Genomic DNA, 22,337 nt, shown 5'->3' with positions numbered 1-22,337 from the left:
TTCTTCAACATTATATTGTATATTCAATAAATAATCATTATCTGAAAAATAACAAGTTCATTGTAAAACTTCAAATAACAAGTTGCACCACAGAAAGTGAAAAGTTCCTATAATCTAAACTCTCAAAGATAATGCTCACATTTTAGCATAATTCTTCCAATTTCTTCTACGCATCTACAAATACACAAATTTTGTTGTCAAAAATGGTTCATACACTCAAACACACACACACATATATGTATATTATATAATATGTAAAAACTTGCTTTTTTGCTTAAGAATATATCTGGATAGCCTTCTTTGTTACTAAAATGTGGTCTCTTTTTTTAAATGGATGTGTAGTATTGTATTCCTTTCTTGATGGGCACTTGGGATTTTTCCATTTTCTCCTAAGTATGAAAAATGCTGCATGGAACATTCTTATGTGACTGATATAGATATAACTATGTAGATTCTATTTGTACAAGTTTCGATATAGAAGAAATTACTAGAATTTCTAGGTAAGGAATATGCATATTTTTATTTTAAAATTTATTAGCGAATAAGGATGATGATAATGATAACAAACCCTTATACAAGTACTTTCTATGTACTTGACACTGTTCTAAGCGCTTTGCAGAAAAATAATTCCTCTACAAAAAATAAATATGCGCCAATTTATACTTCCTTTAAAAATGTATGAACATAACTTGTTTCTCTTTATGTCCTCACCAGTATTGGATGTTGACAAATGTTTTAGCTACTGCCAAGCTCATAAATGAAAAAATATCTCTTAATCTTAAAATATGCATTTTAAAAGCATTAGTGAGTTTGATCAATTTTTCATACATTTATTGGCCTTTGTATATCTTATGTTGTGAGACAGACTTAAGTCTATATAGAAATTCTGCATGTGATAAAAATGGCTTTTCATATCAGCAGAAGAAATGATGGCTTATTCAATAAATGGATATTGATATATACTCCATTATCAACACCATATTTGTTGATTCTCTATCAATACCTATTTATCAATACCATTGGGAAGGAGGGAAATTTGGATTCTTATTTCTCAAACTAAAATTCCAGATGGCTCAAAGATGTAAATGTAAAAATTAAACAACAGAAATACTAGTACAACTGCCAGACATCTAGTCATAAATTTGAAAAGATGATTCAGCCATAACAGTAGGCACTGGTATAGTAGGGTCAAGAAAATATTTAAGAGAAGACAGTCTAAGGAACACACTATACAAACATCTCAAAGTAAATTCTTATACAAAGTTAGATCTTATGCTTGGATCATGTTAACTTACCCTCTATAACATAATGCTTCAATACAATGCATCTATTCAAGTCTATGCTAAAAAACTGTCACATAGAGGAACCTCTTGTATAATTATAGTTGAAGATACTATATAATTAAATGCTCCCTAGAACAAGTTCCTGGTTGTCTAGCGGTTAAGATTCAACGCTCTCACCACTGCAGCCCAGGTGTGTTTCCCAGTCAGGGAACCACACCACCCATCTGTCAGTTGTTATACTGTGGTGGCTGCATGTTGCTGTGATGCTGAAAGCTATGCCACCAGCATTTCATATGCCAGCAGGGTCACCCATGGTGGACAGGTTTCAGCAGAGCTTCCAGACTAAGACTGACTAGGAACAAGGACCTGGCCACTCACTTCTGAAAACACTGGTCATGAAAACCCTATGAATAACAGCAGAGCATTGTCTGATATAGCATCAGGAGGTGAGAGGATGGCATAAAAAACACCAGGCAGGGTTCCACTCTGCTGTACACAGGGTCGTTAGGAGTTGGAATCAACTCAATGGCACTAACAACAACAAAGAATAGGTTGCATATGATGAATTCTTTTCAGAATTTAGTAGCAGGAAAGAGTCTAGTTCTTTAGAACCTGTCTCTCAGATAATACAAAATATGATACTTGGGTTTTCCTTTTCGTCTTGGTGGCTGGGAAGTTCAGATCTAAATTTAATATTTTAATAATTAGCAAATTTGCTTCCTCTTCCGCTTCAATATCTTGATTTTCAGTTTCAGTATTTTATTGTGTACATGTATATAATGACATCATGGTTCAAACAGATTTTGGAAGCAGATATGATTTAATAATAAAATAAAACTCAAGATCCCTTGTAGCAATAAGGGTTCTGAGGAACTTATATCTTTCTTACTGTTTGTAAAGGGAACACTAATATATTAGGGAACTAATACTATACTGGGCCTAAGGGTGCAAGTGGAATTGGAGAGCTACATGCAAATTATGAAGGAAAAGTGCAGAAGCAAATATACTTTGGTGATCAGGGTCTTATTCCTACCACAATTACTATAATACCAACACCCAAATTGCACCTAGAAAAAAAATGGAGATTTAAATTCCTTACTTTCAAAAGACTGTGCCTCCCTAGAAACATCTTCCTGCTGAGAAGCGAGCAGCAATTCAGAACTTGCCTGCTGCTTACGCTTACTATTCATCCTCACTTCACTATTAGTTTGGTGACACCTTAGACATCTACAGTCTGGCTATACATAAAGAACTTCGACAGGAAGATGCTGTGAAGAATTGAATTTGAATCATCTCAACTGTCAAAAAGAAGAAAACTCCAGTTATAATCTGACAATCAATTTTTTACCCTGAATAATAAAACAAAAAAATCTCTCATATAGATACAGTCTTAATTACATAATACCGTAAATTATAAACTACACTCTCCCCCTAGAAAAACCCATAATAACAAAAAATATTATGCTCTCAATAAAAGTTTATAGTTAGTTCCTTTGTTAATTAAAATGAAAATTTTCACTTAACGTTTCTTAATAATTTCTTATGAAGGAACATTATATACATTATATACACTTAGATTTTACCTCTCTCAATATCATCCATCAGAGATGCTGGGGACATCTTGTCTTCAGATGGAGAATGTTTTACAAGATTGGGAGTCCTAGTTGAATTCCGCATTTGTTGCTGCTGTTGCTCTATACGATATTGAATTTTGCTGCTTCCTTCAAATCTGCAGTTAAGAATATCAAAGGTCAAAACAAGTATGACAGCAACGAAACAATTTCAACTTAGAAAGTTACTAAAATTGACCACTTACTCTTTTCCCTAGAGATCTTTAAAATGACATTCGAGAATAAAGACAGTAATTTAATTCATTATTTAACAAATATTTATTGAGCCCTGCTATGTGCATGGCATACACATAGCTCCATGAGGGATACAAACGTAAATAAAAACAAAACCACTGCTCAAAACTGAAGAAGTAAGACATACATAAATGACTAAAATAAAATGAAATTATGTGTAAGTGTATATACCAGGCACATGTATTCCCTAAATTCTATAATCATCATTTCTGTTAAAATTAAATCACTTCCACATTTTTCATTCATAACTTTAAGAATGTTACTAAAGGACATTCATATACTTTCCTTTCAATACTTTTAAGAAAAGAGTGTTATCACACAATTCTGCCTCTCCCATTTCCAGTCACTAAATCCTGTCAGTTTTTCTTTCACAAGGTATTCAGAACCTAACTTTTCTCTTCATTCCCACTCTCAAAAATCATGGTTTATGTATTTTTCTGTTTCTCACATTGTTTCATTTTACTCTGTTTGTTTTGTGGATTAATGTTTTAAAACAAAAATGTAAGCATGTCAATCTTTGGTTTAAAAAACTTTAAAAATAACCACTGTCATTAAAACAATGTCCTAATTTCATAGTTAATACTGAAGGCATTAGCCTCAACCTATCTGTACAACCTCACCTATCCACTATCAACCTCACTCCACACTTTCCAATACTTATACACAGGCACAGAGATAAATCTCTGCTCTATGCAAATGGGTCTTGTTTACTGACTCAAAATAAATCAGATACATTCCTGCCTCCAAATCTTGCTTACATCTTCATGTTTTCTCTGATCAATTAAATCAGCATTTTCCAAACTTTCCTATTAATAAAAATCACATGCAGGGAGGGGATAATAAAAAATAGAGTTTCCCAGGGGCCAGCCCTGTGGCCTAGTGGTTAAGTTTGGCACACTCTGCTTTGGCTGCCCAGGTTCATGGGTTTGGTTCCTGGCCACAGACCTACACCACTTGTCAGCCATGCTGCAGCTGTGACCCACATACAAAACAGAGGAAAACTGGCCAGGATGTTAGCTCAGGGCGAATCTTCCTCAGCCAAAAAAAAAGAGCTTCCCATACTCCTTCCCTGATCTGAAGTTGGATTTGGGAACTCATATATTTAACAAGCACCCAAAGTAATTCTTATCATCAAGTATGATTAGGGGTGGAAAAAAGCCCTAAATCTTAACCTCCTCAAAGTACATCAACAAGGGCTCCCTGAATGCTCCAATCAACTACAGCCTCCCCCTTCCTTTAATTCCCAGAACAATTTTTGTCTATACTATTCGTACAGCCTTTAGAGCCAGTCCCTTATATTACATGGTAATTAACGCACCACCTATTTCCAAAAAAGGATTTGGGATGGCTATATTCTCTTACTGACTTTTTAAATAGAATTATCTGTTAATCCAACTAAAATGCAGAAGTTTTGAGGTTAGTATTTGTATAGGAAACTTTCCTCTTTCTAGTGTTTTGCATGTTCTAGGCATTTAACAAATTTTCACTAATGAAGAGGAAATTATTTTGGAGAGTGTATAATGACTCCTTTCAGTCCAGTTCTATGAAAGCATCTACAATAGAATAAAATGCATACCTACACATATAAAAAAATTCAGAAAGAAAATATGCTTCTATGTAACATAGGAAGAAATGGTAAAAGCTTTTGGCTAAGGATCTCCACCAAATTTAAACCTGGAAAAAGATAAAAACATTTTTGTACCACACAGAAATAACCCTTATATAATAATGTGACTTAATCCAATAACTTTTTTCACTGACATTTTCTTATCAATTTTTGTGTTGATAAAATAATTTACTTCATTAACCACATACCTTGTTTTTTTTACAGTGATGTTGCTGTTGAGTTTTTCTAGTCGACATTCTCCAGTATCATGGTTAATAATCAAAATACATTCTTTTAAGTAAGGTTTCTTTGAACCTTTGAAAACAGTTACTGGTGGAGTTGAACCCTGTTTAAAAAGTTAATTATCATTACTTGAAATGTATCACAGAAATTCAGTTGGGAGGGCCTTTGAGGTCTTCTCTGTTTCTCAATCTATGTTATACTTCAAGTCACCTAACTGCCTAAATTTACTACTCTAACAACAGGGAGAGTAGTAAAAAAAGACAGAGATGAAGAGAGGCTGTGATCTCAAAGCTGCTATCATTGAGGAAAGAATAGAGAAAATACTTGCCCTGAGCCATAAAGATTTGTGTCACTGGTCTACAACAGGCAATTGGGATTCAATTCTAATACAACCAATATATTTTACAGATAAGGGAACAGAAGTCCTAAATCATATTTCCTACCCCTCTTCTTCCTCCTTCATAAGTTTAGTTTTTTAAATCTGGTATTTTCTTAAAGTGGTGCATCCCTATGCAGCTTAAGGAAAATGAATGTATTGAGGAACACTGTCACACTAAATCCACTCATTAATTTTAGCATCATTAAAAGTGGGACAACTAGACATTAAATGCTTCATGATGTGATAAAAAAGAAAGCATGCAGCATCACCTATAAAGTACTCTTGCCTAAAAAAAAAAAAAAGCTCACAAAGAATGTAACTCTCATCAAGCCTTTAGATTTAACTACCAGTTCACAGGAAATATGAGGAATAGAGGAATAAGTTAAATAACATCAGACAGAAGTAATTTGAAATCCGGAATATGGGTATATTCTCTAGGACAAATCACCTGGGTTCTCCAACAAACTAATGGCATAAAAAGGGGAAAAGACTTTTATAGAATAAAAGAGACTTAAGATTAACATAATATTAAAATATAATATAAGAATCTTATTTGTATTCCTAGGGGGAAGAACTGTAAAAAGACATTTCTGAGACCATCATGAAAATGTGAATATGGACCAGTTATTATAATTAATTCTGCTACATGTGATAATAGTATGGTACTTAGGTAAAAATAAAAATATTCTTATCAGTTAGAGATGCATACATAAGCATTTATAAACTGGTATAGCGCCTAAGATTGCTTTAAAATACGCCAGGAAAAAACGTGGTAGGGGAATATATAAAAAAGATTAGCAAAATGTTGATAAGTGTTGAAGCTCAGTGATAAGTACAAGGGGCTTCATTATACTATTCTATTTTCCATAATAAAAGATTAAAGAAACCTAGATCATTACTAACAACCTATGACTACCTACGTGCTCCTCCTCTATCCTTTGTCCCTGGCCTCCCTCAACCCTGAAGGAATTTTATGTTTATCATTCTCTTACTTTATCCTATATACATGTATTCTTAAACAACATAGTGTTATATTTGTTTGTTTTTGAAGTTTATAAAAGTGCATTAAATTTCTAAAGCACTGATTATAATAATCTTGTCAGATACAATAGTAATATTAGATCAGGTTAGAAAAAAGTGACTTCTAAAAAGACTAAAGGGCTTATCATATTTCAAAAGTTAACAATCATTAGAGATTTAACACATGACCACCAGGAGGAGCAGGAGATAAATTTGGTGACTGAGGATGTCATAAAAGGGGAGTAGGTTAGAAACTTCCAAGAGGTAGGGAAAGAAAATGATAAAACCAAAAGAAAGGAATACGTTTTTTCACCTCACCTCGAAAACTAAAGTGATCTACAGGAAATCAAGCATGCACAGCACACAAATGAGGACATATTTGGAGTGGGCCTAGAGGGGTGAGATGTAAAGCACTTAGCTGAAGCCCTAGTAAGGTGGAGAGCGAGGAGCATGACAAAACAAACTGGGCCTACCTGGCTGATAAATACATTTTTCAGATGTCTTGGCTGAAAACAACTGAGTAAGATATCCCAAAATAGCAACCCAAGGACTTCAAATTACAGTTGATAAGAGATTTGTGCAATATTTTCTTCTTAAAGATATTTGTATTTTTACTTAGAATAGAATACATCTTAAAATTACATTACATTATTGTACTCTGGATCATTAATTTTTGTATTGCTCCTAGTACCTAACATACCAAGCCCTTCACAGATACTCAATGAATGTTGAATACAAACAATACGAACATTTTTTGATCATAAGTAACAAGTTAAATAAGTTTTTCATAAGCTCTATACCTGCTTCCTACACTTTGAACAAGTTTTTTAAAATTAAACTTTTCCCTCATTAAACTGAGCACCATTCCTATTTTAAACTTTAATTTCTGCCCAATCCCTTATTCCATGCCCCAAGAAAGGGGTATTAAAGTACCAGCAAATTCCTAAGCATATGAACTATCATTGCCTCTAAATAACTACTGAATACATGATACCATCTCCATGTTGACTGCTATCACCAAACTTCAGAACCCAAGAATCATCTCACCTAGATTATTGATATCCTTTTCCCTACTCTCCTTCTAGTTTTATTCCCCATTCTTCTGACAGGCAAATCTGATCATTCCTGATTATGAATACCAGGAAAGGAAAGTAATCAGTAATGGAATGGAAAAGTACGATAATGCCCTCAAAGAAACACAAAGAAAAAGAAACAAAAAGAAAAGAAAGAAGAGATACCTCATGACATTAATAAAGAAAAACAGCGAAACAACCAATTAGAATAACTAATAAATAAACACTAAGGTGACAGAAATAAAAATCAAGTCTATCAATTTTGAACTAAAAGTGGATAGAATTCCCTAATAAAAATAGGAACTGTCAGGGGCTGCCCAGATGATGTAGTGGGTAAAAGTTCGCGTGCTCCGCTTCAGTGGCCCTGTATTCACAGGTTCAGATCCTAGGACTGGACCTACACCCCGCTCATGAAGCCATGTGGCGGCAGCATCCCATATACAAAATAGAGGAAGATGGGCACAGATGTTAGCTCAGGGCTAATCTTCTTCAGCAAAAAGAGGAAGATTGGCAACAGATGTTAGCTCAGGGCCAATCTTCCTCACCAAAAAAAAAAAAAGGAACTGTCAAACTGGGTTTAAAAATGAAACACAGACTATTCTGTTAATGAAAGATATAGTTAAAAAGTTAACTAAATAAAAGGAAGGGACACTAGGATTCCATGAACATGAAAACAAAAAGAAAGCAAAGATGGCAATATTAATATTAGACAAGGTGGTATTTAAGCTTAAAATCATGAAAACAGGATAAAAAAGGTTTATTTTATAATGATAAAATAGAGAATTCATTTTAAAATATAACTGTAACAGGATGCTAAAATAGGATTCTGGTCCTAAAACAGGCTGAGGTCCCAAGAATGTGTTGGGCTATTTTCCCATGTGAGCTAAGTAAACTCAATGGAAGTAATCAGATCAGGTTCATTCTGGAAGGGACTTTGCCCAAGAGGGTCGTCTAGAGTGGCACAGTAGCCCATCAGACATACAGAACTCTCATAAGTCCAGGGTTTGAGGGTGAACATCATAAGCAATCACTAGAGATGTATTTCCTGCATAACAAGAAGTATAGTTGGAAGTTTCCAGTGGGCTATTTCATCAAGGCCCTCAAAAGTACCCCCAGAAGATAAAGAGTCTGCATCTAAAATACATCAAACTTGGACAGCACCAATGACAAATCGTAATGGTCAAGTAAGTCTTTTCCTTTCAAAAGTCAACATTTTGAAATTTTATAGCAGTCAACCCTAGAGAATTGTTTGTAAGGAAGAGATATTCGTAAATGCCCAATATAAACCAGTCTAAATCTTCATTTTTATTAGTTTCTCCTATTTGGTCCTACCAAAGAAAACCTAGAGGAATGGAATTAGAAAATCTAACCTGTAAAAGAACCACCAGGACCTAAAGGCACTCTTCAGAGTATAGTATAATAAAAATTCTATTTTATAGGATGACTCCAAGCTTGTAGGCATTTTTACCAGTATGATGAAAGCAAGTTTACAAAGAAAATAGGAGAATCTAAATGCCTCAAACTAATAATCATTGCATTTCCACAAAATACCCCCAAACTTAAGAACTCGGAAGAAACATAATCCTCCTACTTCTATAAAGAAGTTCTTTAATGAAGGAGGAAAAAAACTCACAAAGTTTATTTGAGAATGTAATTTCTATTCTTATTCACAATTGTTCCAGGACTGTATGCCCAGCAGAAAAAATATTTGCTCTTGACAGGTAGTAATTTTAACAATTCTCTTTCATTCCAGATGTCTAAAAGAGTTACAAGATAAAGTTCAAATTCTTTCGCATTACACATTTAGGCCCTTTATTATCTGATCCTAAATACTTTTCTATCTTCCAATATGTCCCCATTTTCACACCTTCTGACTTAGCCATAGTGGCTTATATGTAGTTCGTCAAATATAACAGACTTTTGTTGCTTTGTCTTAGCCCATGTATTTCTCTTTTCTCTGCCTAAAAAGTTCTTCCCTCTTTCCTTCACCTGGGTAACTTCAATTCACCTTCAAGATGGCGTGTCCTGATGTCTCCTCTCCCTCCCCTGGCTGAGTTACTCCTCTTTTGTACTCCCATAATATTTTGTGCATATCTTTATGATAGCCCTATAGTTCTATATTTTATTCATTTATTTCCTATCTTCCTCATTAAACAGTAGTACTTTTTAGGATACTGACCATGTCTAGTTTACCTCTGGATTCCCACTAACTACCTAGCACAGGACTTACCACACAGAAGGTACATGTTTATATGGTCTGTCCATCTGTCTGTCTCTCTCTTTCTCATGCACACATATACACATACAAAAACATTGAGGCATATTCTTTCTGGACATATCTCTGGTGGACTGGCGGAGGGAGTTACTTTTTCCCAAATGATTTCTTTGCTGTTTCAGAAATTTACAATTTGAAGGCTTGGAAATTTCCTCATATATTTGTCATTCCTTTAAGAGGTATTTCAATTGAGACCATAACCAAGCACACGGTGGATGGTAAGTCTTGATTAAAGCAGGATATGTATGAATGAAAATGGTTTATTAATAAATGTAAGAATTCCCATCTGCTTGGAGTAGAAAAGCAATGTGAGCGATGAGGATGGGAAGACTGCAATTGGAGAAAACAATATTCTACACGGCAAAGAAGAACTCAACTCAAGTTTTTCTGCAAACATCACAGATCGATAATACTATAATCTGAGATCATGCTAGTTGTGTCTGTTATCAATTTATATCTTTTCAATAACTTCTAAAATTAAGTAGATGGTTCAGGTTTCTTTAATAAACATCATAAAGCAAAAAAGGCTTAGATTATTGGGTTCCAAATTTCCAGACTATTTTAGAGACACCAGAATCTGAATACCTTTTCAAAACAGAGTAATACAAAGGTTTACTTATCTACAACGTCGCATACTGAATTGATTTTTCATTTCCTTCAGTTTCCAAGAGCAAATAAGAAATATACAATAAAAAGACCCCATAAATTTAATTAACCTTAGGAAAATCTTCAGAGGCAGCAACAGATACAGTGAGACATAATAGTGGGCTCTTAATAAATAGTGTTGACTGATAAAAATAAGAAAAAGATAGGGCCGGCCTAGTGACATAGTGGTTAAGATCGTGCGCTCCGCTTCAGCGGCCTGGGGTTCACAGGTTTGGATCCCAGGCACGGACCTATGCACCACTTAGCAAGCCATGCGGTGGCAGGCATCCCACATATAAAGTAGAGGAAGATGGGCACAGATATTAGCCCAGGGCCAATCTTCCTCAGCAAAAAAGAGGAGGATTGGTAACAGATGTTAGCTCAGGGCTGATCTTCCTCACAAATAAATAAATAAATAAATAAGAAAAAGACAGAAGACCAGAGGATAGAGAGCTTGCTTGCTACACGTACTCTAACCATGACAAGCCGTCTCATAAATGCATAGAAGAGAATGTGGATGAACCAGCACAAAGCTGATCCTATTACAAAAATTAAACAAAACAAAGAAAAAAATCTCAGAAAGTCCAATGTTTTCTTTATATGTTAAAGTATAAAGTTACAGTCTTGGTGTTCTCTGAGAATAGATTAAGTCAATGTAAAAGAAGAAATAGAAACTTAGGTTGAATGCTAAGAAATTTCTAACTCAAGGACTGAGAAAACTAGACCATAGAACAAAGAACTTGTATATTTATGTAAATAGCATTGACAGTGTTACTTGGATACACCTGGAAGTTTAAAAAATGGACAAAACTTTTGGTTAAGGCCTCCCTAACCTAGTCTCCTTCTTTCCAACTCATTCCCCAAACTATTACTAAAATCACTCCAAAAGCACAAATCTAACCATGTTAGCTCGCTCTCTGCTTACAAATCTCTAATGGTTCTCTAACACCGATGGGATAAAGTCCAAATTCTACACTACAACATAAAAGATTCTTCATAATCTGATCCCAATCTACCTTTCCAGTCTCTACTTCTTTCAATCATTTTTCATTATTCTGTAATTTACTACATTAATTCATTTATTTCACAAACTTCTTGTTCTTTCTCCATTAGAGCCTTTCACATACTGTTCCTTCTACTTAGAATATTCTACTCCCTTTCTACTGGATGAAATTCTACTTGTCCTTTAAGGCTCTGCTCAAATAGCATCTGCCTTGTGAAGCCTTTCAAGATTCCACCATGCAGAGTATCTGATTCCACTTATGTGCTTGCACAGAATTTTATACGTGCTCTAACTTATAGCACTAGATGTTTACATGTCTATCTGCTATAAAAGATTAGGACTAGGGGCCGGCCCGGTGGCGCAAGTGGTTAAGTGCGTGTTCTCCGCTTCGATGACCCGGAGTTCGCAGGTTCGGATCCGGGGCACGCACTGACGCACCGCTTGTCAAAGCCGTGCTGTGGTGGCGTCCCATATAAAGTGGAGGAAGATGGGCACGGATGTTAGCCCATGGCAAATCTTCCTCAGCAAAAAAAAAAAAAAAAAAAAAAGATTAGGACTAGAAGACAGGGGATATGTTATTATTCCTAGTTCAAAGTACAAAATCTGGCTCATAATAGTAATTTAATAAATATTTGTTCAGACCTCCAATTGTTTCAAATCATTTGATATGATAGTTCTTGAAACTTATTAGATAAAACTATTTTAAGATTGTTTTACCTAAAATAGTTTAAAATAAGGTTTTTTGTTTTGTGTGTTTATTAATCATTTTAACTGACTATCCCTACATAAGTTGTGCAATTATTTTCATTTAAATTTAGTGGAAATCCTGCAAAAAGATCCCTTTAGTTTAAATATATAAAAATACTCACTTCTATATTTGGCAGAGTTATTGTCACCTGTTCACCTTTGCCGACCTCAAGCTCTCCTTCACAAGAAGTGTCAATAGAAGCAGGTTTGAAGTCATCTAAAAATAGACACAGATGTGGATTTTTATAAGATGGAACAATACCTGGATACCTAGATATCAAAAACATGAGCATGTTTCAGTGTGATAAATCATTTTTCAATAGCCAGTAATTAAAATGGTTTAGAAGAGTCTTTGTATTACAAAGAAACAAAATACAATCCACTTTATTGCTGTATGTATAATTCTGAGAAAAAAAGAAATAGCTTAAACACTATTCCTCAAACCATGCTCCCTCAGAATCCTGTTTAGATCAAGATGAACTAGACTGTGATGTTCCACTGCTGAAAACTAAATAATGTCAGTGTTCTCACAATTTGTTAAAAACTGGTAACAGTAGAATGTTTTCGATTTTCAGTCTTTTTCTCCCATAAATTTTTCTTAAACAACCTTGGGTGCCTACTATCACTTGTCTGCTGTCCTAGTGGAATACAAAATGAATGAATACACAGCAAAGACATATTCACGGCTAAACTTAAGAAAAAGGAATCTTATTTAGTTTAAAGCTTGAGTTTTTCATGTATATGCACACTACTAAAGGATGTGTAAATGTAACCAAATCTGCCACTTCAGAAGAAATTAAATTTTCATTCTGAGTTAAATCATAATTCAAATGATGTCATTGGAATATATTACCTAGAAGGAACTTAGGGTACTGACATATTTCACATGCTGAACAAGCTTAAACATCTCTAAGATATGAAAGCCACTTAAAAATAATTCACATAAATATATATCAATGACTGATAATAATTCTGATATAGAATTCCTCGAGTTATATTTATATTTTCTAGGTTAACTTTTTTTTTTAATTGATGGTTTAATGGTTTTTAACATTGTGAAATTTTGGGTTGTGTATTTTTGTTTGTCCATCACCATATATATGACTCCCTTCACCCCTTGTGCCCACCCCCCCCGCCCACTGCCCCTGGTAACCACAGTACAGTTTTCTCTGTCCATGTGTTGGTTTATATTCCACATATGAGTGAGATCACACAGTGTTTTTCTTTCTCTTTCTGGCTTATTTCACCTAACATAATACGCTCCAGGACCATCCATGTTGTTGCAAATGAGACGATTTTGTCTTTTTTTATGGCTGAGTAGTATTCCATTGTATATATATACCACATTTTCTTAATCCAATCGTCAGTCGAGGGCCACTTAGGTTGCTTCCACTTCTTGGCTATGGTGGATAATGCTGCAATGAACATAGGGGTGCATAAGCCTCTTTGGATTGTTGATTTCGGGTTCGTTGGATAGATTCCCAGTAGTGGGATGGCTGGGTCATAGGGCATCTCTATTTTTAAGTCTTTGAGGAATCTCCATATCTAGGTTAACTTTTTATTAAAATACAGCATACACGCAAAATAGAACATAAATCATAAACTTGATGAATTTTCACAAAGTGACACATGGGTGTAATCAGTAACCAGATCAAGAAATAGAACATTATCAGCTCCTGAGAGGCCCCTCTCAATTACCCCTACCCCAGGAGATGTATCTTTATATTAACAGGGAAGCCCCAAAGGCAAAAAGTCGAAATCCAAAGTAATGAATATTTATTAGTGGAATTTAGGAAACTATAATGGGCAGATCTTGGGAAAGGAGAATCTTCCAGTACTCATCAAATCATCACTCTGTGAATAAATAAAGGCTGGCCCTGCTTCACAATGACAATTACAACAGCTAACATTTATGGAACACTTACAACATGCCAGGCACCTTGCTTAACACTTCATATTTAATTCTCATAACAATTCTATGAAAAGAAATGAAATACATTTCTCAGTTCCTTAAACACATATGAATATAAACAATTCACACAAAGTATTCTTTATAATATGGTTTATTCTTCATGCTGCTTTAATTCAAAACTGAATACAGGCAATAACCATCTCTTAAAATCTTGATGCTTATTCCTAGATTTTAGGAAACAGACAAAAAAATAACATAAGCAAAACCACATGGTCATCTCAATAGACGCAGAGAAGGCATTTGACAAGATACAACATCCATTTATGATAAAAACTCTCAACAAAATGGGAATAGAAGGAAACATAATAAAGGCTATTTATGACAAACCCACAGCCAATATCATACTCAATGGGGAAAGACTGAAAGCCATTCCTCTGAGAACAGGAACGAGGCAGGGCTGCCCACTCTCACCACTCCTGTTCATCATAGTACTGGAGGTTTTGGCCAGAGCAATTAGGCAAGAAAAAGGAATAAAAGGAATCCAAATAGGTAACAAAGAAGCGAAACTCTCACTATTTGCAGACGACATGATTTTATATATAGAAAACCTAAAGAATCCATTGGAAAACTATTAGAAATAATCAACAACTACAGCAAAGTTGCAGGGTACAAAATCAATCTACAAAAATCAGTTGCATTTCTGTATGCTAATAATGAACTAACAGAAAGAGACCTCAAAAAGATAATACCATTTACAATTGCATCAAAAAGAATAAAATACCTAGGAATAAATCTTACCAAGGAGGTGAAGGACCTATACAATGAGAACTACAAGACATTATTGAAAGAAATCAATGACGACATAAAGAAATGGAAAGATATCCCATGCATGTGGATTGGAAGAATAAACATAGCTAAAATGTCTATATTACCTAAAGCAATCTACAGATTCAATGCAATCCCAATCAGAATCCCAATGACATTCTTCACAGAAATAGAAAACAGAATACTAAAATTTATAAGGAGCAAGAAAAGACCCCGAATAGCTAAAGCAATCCTAAGAAAAAAGAACAAAGCAGGAGGCATCACAGTCCCTGACTTCAAAACATACTACAAAGCAATAGTAATCAAAACAGCATGGTACTGGTACAAAAACAGACACACAGATCAATGGAACAGAATTGAAAGCCCAGAAATAAAACCACACATATACGGACAGCTAATTTTCAACAAAGGAGCCAAGAACATACAATGGAGAAAGGAAAGTCTCTTCAATAAATGGTGTTGGGAAAACTGGACAGCCACATGCGAAAGAATGAAAGTGGACCATCTGCTATCGCCATTCACAAAAATTAACTCAAAATGGATCAAAGACCTGAAGGTGAGACCTGAAACTATAAAACTCATAGAAGAAAATATAGGCAACACACTATTTGACATTGGTCATAAAGGAATCTTTTCAGATGACATGTCTACCCAGACTAGGGAAACTAAAGAAAAAATAAACAAGTGGGACTTCATCAGATTAAAGAGCTTCTACAAGACAAACGAAACCAGAATCAAGATGAACAGACAACCCACCAGCTGGGAGAGAATATTTGCAAAACATACATCTGACAAGGGGTTGATCTCCATAATATATAAAGAACTCACACAACTGAACAACAAAAAAACAAACAACACGATCAAAAAATGGGCAGAGGAAATGAACAGACACTTCTCCAAAGAAGATATACAGATAGCCAATAGGCACATGAAAAGATGTTCAACATCATTAATCATCAGGGAAATGCAAATCAAAACAACACTAAGATATCACCTCATGCCTGTTAGAATGGCTATAATCACCAAGACAAAAAACAACAAATGTTGGAGAGGATGTGGAGAAACAGGAACCCTCATACACAGCTGGTGGGAATGCAAACTGGTGCAGCCTCTATGGAAAACGGTATGGAGATTCCTCAAAGAATTAAAAATAGAGATGCCTTATGATCCAGCCATCCCACTACTGGGAATCTATCCAACGAACCTGAAATCAACAATCCAAAGAGGCTTATGCACCCCCATGTTCATTGCAGCATTATTCACCATAGCCAAGAAGTGGAAGCAACCTAAGTGGCCCTCGACTTACAACTGGATCAAGAAAATGTGGTATATACATATACAATGGAATACTACTCAGCCATAAAAAAAGACAAAATCGTCCCATTTGCAGCAACATGGATAAGCCTGGAGGGTATTATGTTAAGTGAAGTAAGCCAGAAGGAGAAAGACAAACACTGTATGATCTCACTCATATGTGGAATATAAACCAACACACGGACAGAGAAAACTCTATTGTGGTTACCAGGGGCAAGGGGGCTGGGGGGTGGGCACAAGGGGTGAAGGGAGTCATATATATGGTGATGGACAAACAAAAATGTACAACCCAAAATTTCACAATGTTGAAAACTATTAAAACATCAATAAAAAAAAATGTCCTCAACTTTCTAAGTTTAACTATCCTTCAAGGTTCTGCTCATCAATGTAAGTATTCCTCTAAATATTCCTCAATCTTCTTCATCACTCACTTCTAATCATTATGTCTTCTTTCATAACATCTTTCAGAGCCGTCTCCTTCGATTCTTGCTGAGGACAAACTGGTTTTCAATCAACAAAAGGCTAAACTATCAAAGTACTACAGCTCGCCCTTCTGCTTTTCTCTGTGCTTTTGCTCTCTTAGAATTTGAATCCTATTTCAATGTCCTCTTTCCTGAAGGAGGGAAGCCCTTCCCTACTCTCCAAAATCTCAGGGTGCAGCCCTTTCCCTACTCTCCAAAAATCTCAATTTCTTATCCACTTCTGTAGCATTTACCACACCACTCATCAAAACCTAATATAAATTACCTGATATTATTTACCTCTTTGTGGACATGTCCTATTAGACTGTAATTTTTTAAAGCACAATACCTCATAGTTTAATTCCTACAGAATTGTGGCTCCCAGCACAATATCTTTAATATAATGGGTACATAAAAGATCTCTGTAATTGACTCTAGTTCATATTGTTTACCCTTTTCTGAACCACCTTTAACCTTATTTTAAGTATAAACTTATTTAAGCTAACTTATACGTAAAAGGCTTGTTTTCTACTTGTTTCCTGAGAATCAGATTCAACTCTACTTCAAGACTCTCATTTCTTTAGGGTAGATATTGCCATATTCCTTTTGTACTTTTCATAGTATACTTCTGTTCTCATAAAGTGCACCCATCACTTATTAGTTGACAGTAAAGAATTCGCTATGACAAATATGTAAAACATTAGAAATGACATCCTAGAGTAAAACCACGGCCCTCTGACTTCCCATATTTTTCTGACAGTGACACAAAGGACAACATTGAGAGGTGTGACTGTCATTTAACTACAGCTAAATAATGTGTTAGAGGAGAGGCCAGACAGGTAACTCAAGGCAGTGAAGCTGACCAGCATGAACCATAGTGACCTAGAGAATGATTAAGCCCAATGTCAAGAGAACAACCACAACCCGGCTCCAGCCAATCGCTGCCAAGAGGAATATGGGCTCAGTATTGCCAAGTTATCTTCTGATTTTTTGAAGAGAAACTGGTAATCCATATTTTTGTATAAAAGATCTTGATTTTTAGGTATTTACAACTAATTAATGTTAAAACTACAACAACTGTGTGGGTCAAATAAAGCATCACGAAAGTCAAACTCAGCCAATAGGCTGTTAATCTATAACCTCGGTTTTGGTGTTTAAAAGTTGATTCTTTTTCTTTGTATCAATCACTTTTGATCTCCACAACAACTCTTTGAATTGAATATTGTCACTTATATTTTACAAATGGGTAACTCCTCTAAAGTAATGAAGCCAAGAAAAGATGAAGTCAGGAACTCAAGCCACATACTCTATCCACTCATTTTACATAGCTTCTTTGCCTTATATCCACAGTTCTCAACTTTTGTTTATGTTGGGGGGAGTGTTAGAAGATGAGGAATAGTCATAAGTCCCTGTGGGAATCTGATGAAAATTATAGACCAGCCATAGATCCTCTCCACAGAAAAACGCATATATTAGCATACATATCAAATACTGTATAATTTCAAGGGATTCAGAAGCCCCTGAAGCCTATCAATGCCTATAGTATATGAGATAACTATAAGAGACAGAAATGTACTCAAAATATCTGTAGCTTTACTTAATGATAAGTACAAATTTATAATCAATAAGTCTGTCAAAAACTATTCTGATCCTAATTACATTTCTAATTATTCTCTTGTTAGAATTAATAAATTCCACTTTTTATTACTCATTTTATTAAACAATGTTTTCTTTTATTTAGCTTCAAACAAGTTTTTTTTAAGTATATAATGTTTGAGTTTCAAGGGATTGAGTATAGTTCTATAATTATAACATTTGTTGAATAATCTCATGTTCATGCTTTCTATGCTTCCAAATGTCAAATGTATTCTTTTCTAAGTTGCTATGATTCCAGACTAAATACAGTAGTCTCCCCTTATTTGCAGCAGATATGCTCCCCCGTGGATGTGTGAAACCGCAGATAGTACCGAACCTTATATATACTATGTTTTTTTCCTATACATACATACCTATGATAAAGTTTAATTTATAAATTAGGCACAGTAAGAGATTAACAATAACAGTAAAATAGAATAATTATAACAATAAACTGTAATAAAAGTTAATGTAGGGGGCCGGCCCCGTGGCTTAGCGGTTAAGTGCCCAAGCTCCGCTGCTGGCCACCCAGGTTCGGATCCGGGCGTGCACCGACGCAACGCTTCCCCGGCCATGCTGAGGCCGTGTCCCACATACAGCAACTAGAAGGATGTGCAACTATGACATACAACTATCTACTGGGGCTTTGGGGGAAAAAAAAAGGAGGAGGATTGGCAATAGATGTTAGCTCAGAGCCGGTCTTCCTCAGCAAAAAAGAGGAGGATTAGCATGGATGTCAGCTCAGGGCTGATCCTCCCCCTGCAAAAAAAAAAAAGTTAATGTAGATCTTAGCAACCTCAGCGTATAATTTTTTTCTTCCCTTAATTAAGTCAAGAACTTTCACCTTTCATTTAAAGGAATCACTTTACAGCTTCTCTTGGAGATATCCGAATTGCCAGCATCAGCACTCTTGTGTTTTGGGGCCATCATTAAGTAAAATAAGAGTTACTTAAACACTGCTATACTGCGACAGTCAATCCAATAACCAAGATGGCTACTAAGTGACTAACAGGCAGGTAGCATATACAGCATGGATATGCTGGACAAACAGATGATTCACATCCTAGGTAGGATAGAGTAGGACAGGGTGAGATTTCATCATACTACTCAGAATGGCACACAATTTAAAACTTATGAATTATTTCTGGAATTTTCCATTTAATATTTTTGGACCACAGTTGACCATCGGTAACTGAAACCGAGGAAGGCGAAATCTCTGATAAAGAGGGATTACTGTAGTTTCTTTCTTTCGGTACTTCTTGGTTTGGAAACCTCACCACCAATTTTACCATTCATTTATTCTCTCTGGATTTCCTTCATCCTGCTATTTTCTTCAGGTTTACAGTACAATTACTTATATTACATAAAGAGTAGAAAAACATTTTCTACTTTGTACTTAATACTTTTTCTGTCAATGTTGATCACTTTTCTGACTATTTTGGCTGAAGCATCACATAACATCAATATCTTCATAAAAGAATCCAAAATTACTATCATAAATTTACTTCCTGAGATTTGAATTAATTCAACTAACTCCAAAACCCACACCCTTTCCAATATACTGCACTGATCAGAGAACATTAACTGTGAATATAATTTTAATCATATTTTTCATTTGTGTACTTTCTAATATTTGCTCACACCAAAGCTTAACAACCACCTTTTGGGGAGTGGCTCCACTTGACACCTCAGACAGCCTTCCTGTACTCACTGCCCATGAGTTCATCATTTCATGACAGCAAAAAGTGGTGTCATTTACAAACTTAAGAATTTCAACATTTATTCCTTTATCTGCATATAAATTGTAAAACTAGCACTAGCCCAAATCGAAAATTTATTCTAGTGGGTCCTGTTACTCAAACTCTTCTACCCAGTGAAACATTTGTTGCTAAGCATTTAGCTTATCATTTATAGAACATCCCATGTCTTCCCTACCACATGCTAGCTATCTTTTTGACAGGTTTTATCGCCAAGCCCTGATAAATGCTTTTTGGAAGTCTAAGTAAATTACATTCATTGGCACTCCTCATATACACATGAATATAACCCTTCAAGAATAATGGTAACTACTATTTATTCTCTACCATGCACCAAATACTGTGCTAGGTTGTTTCTGCTATGTTATTTAATCCTTAAAAACTTTGAAATGTTGATATTATTATTATCATTTTACATATAAGAAAACTGAGGTTGAGAGCTTAGAGAATGTTTCCAAAGTTACACTACATATATAGGTGGTGGAGGCCAGAATTCACATTCAGGTTTTTTCAAAGCCTCAGCATATTGGACAGTCTTTACCTCTATACATAAAGATAGAATTTTACTTCCTTGCAGATTACATTGACTTCAGTGTTTGTTATAAATTAGGTCCATCTGCTCTGTATGAAAGTCAGATTTCCTATTCTATCGTTTCCATCCCTCACTCTGAGTCCTTAAGAGTGAGGATCATATGGGAAATGAACCTATCCTCAAGGATAATGACTAGTATTATTTAAATAAATTTAGAAATATTCTGCCTGCTTCAACAATAAGAATAAAACTAAGGCCTGAAAACCTTTCTAATGTCTTCCACAGGACTAAGAGTGTATTCAAACCTCTGGGTTTATTGTGGTTGTTATTACTGCTGTTGTTTTGCTTATTTTTGTTTATTTTCATTCTTGTAGTTGGATCATCTGATTCTCTGACTCTGAAGACACAATTCCAGCATTTTGAGAACTTTTATAAATGAAAGGTTCTGAAGCACCTGCCAAGTGTTTTTCAAAGGCTTTTTTTAATTCACTTAATTTGGGGTTCATGCCCTTAAAAAGAGAATATATACCTGAGTTATATGAAAATATATTCTTGAGCAAATTTTTTTTTTTTTGGTGGGGAAGATTGCCCCTGAGCTAACACCTGTGCCAATCTCCCTCTATTTTGTATGTGGGACGCTGCCACAGCATGGCTTGATGAGCAGTGTGTAGGTCCACGTCCGGGATCCAAACTGGCGAACCCTGGGTCGCCGAAGTGGGGTACGCGAACTTAACCACTACGCAACTGGGTCGGCCTCTGAGAAATTTTTATAATCTTAAAGTTTGTAACTTGAAAAATTAATACTAAAACTACTGCATACCTGAGAAAGAAGAGGAAAGGAGAGAGGAGATATTATTTGAGAGAAAGGCATGGAGAAACCAGATAAGAACTATATCATACTTTTGGAAAATGGGACTGAAGGAGAGAAACTGCACAGCCAGCACTAGCTGTCTCACTGTGGGGATCCTTGGATGAGAGTTAGATAAAGAAGAATAAACCAGAGACACTGTTGAAGATCTTCTGTTTGCAAATACCTCCCTCATTTATTCTACCAATTGGATATTAATTTTGCTTAATAAAACCCTTTTATAAAATGTAAATATATCCTTGGAAAGTTCAACCTATTGGTTCTTCATACCTTTACTGTGAGTTACTATCATTAGATTATCTAAAACTTAAGTAAACTTTTGGAGAATGTGAGTTTTAATTGGGTGTTTTGATGGAAGCGTGGAACACTTCCGAATAAAAACCATAGAGATCTGTGGACAGTCTAAGGGCAGAATGACTGAGAAAGGTGGAATGATGAGACACAAAGGAATGGCAGGGCTGGGGAAAGGAAGTGAAAAACTACCTACTTCACAATTTTGCCACAGAAAAATAAGAGGTTATGATTCAATGACCTCAGAGTTTCCTTTCCGCTCTATAATTCTATGAGGGCTATTATGCAAAGAAGGAATGTTTTACATGCCAAATCATAATATGCTACATTTTCCTTCCTGGAATCTACACCATCCAACTATTAAAGCAAAAGAGCTCCCTTTTCCACCTCAACAACACAAAAAAGAATAATTTATCAAAACTAGTCCCAGAGGACAACCAAGAGAAAATCAAAAGAAATCATAGGGAGGTTAAGTATCTTTTTAATGAAGAAATTAAAGACACACCCTCCAACACTTTGATAATCAGTATTTGATAAGTGACTGAATGAAATCAGGGGTCCAAAAGAGATACAGATCAGAATGGTTCAGAATCTCACCCCAGG

At 35.3% G+C, this 22,337-nt stretch overlaps 1 protein-coding gene across 2 annotated transcripts in view; it reads right to left on the bottom strand.

Annotated features, from left to right (window-relative positions):
• EAF2 (ELL associated factor 2) overlaps positions 1-22,337 on the bottom strand; it is a 44,413-nt gene that overhangs the window by 21,458 nt on the left and 618 nt on the right. Inside the window, exons 2-4 of one of the 2 annotated variants that reach the window (XM_058555890.1) lie at positions 12,262-12,356; positions 4,964-5,100; positions 2,867-3,012 (exon numbers count right to left, since the gene is read on the bottom strand). In XM_058555890.1, coding sequence (XP_058411873.1) covers positions 2,867-3,012; positions 4,964-5,100; positions 12,262-12,356 — 378 coding nt within the window. Of the gene's footprint in view, positions 1-2,866; positions 3,013-4,963; positions 5,101-12,261; positions 12,357-22,337 lie in introns of those variants that run through there. The other variant, XM_058555891.1, reaches the window with a different exon arrangement.

Source organism: Diceros bicornis, chromosome 15 (assembly GCF_020826845.1).
Source record: "Diceros bicornis minor isolate mBicDic1 chromosome 15, mDicBic1.mat.cur, whole genome shotgun sequence".
NCBI classification, from domain to species: Eukaryota; Metazoa; Chordata; class Mammalia; order Perissodactyla; family Rhinocerotidae; genus Diceros; species Diceros bicornis.
The sequence above is the reverse complement of the archived record's forward strand: the minus strand, read 5'-3'. Positions and strand labels throughout refer to the sequence as shown.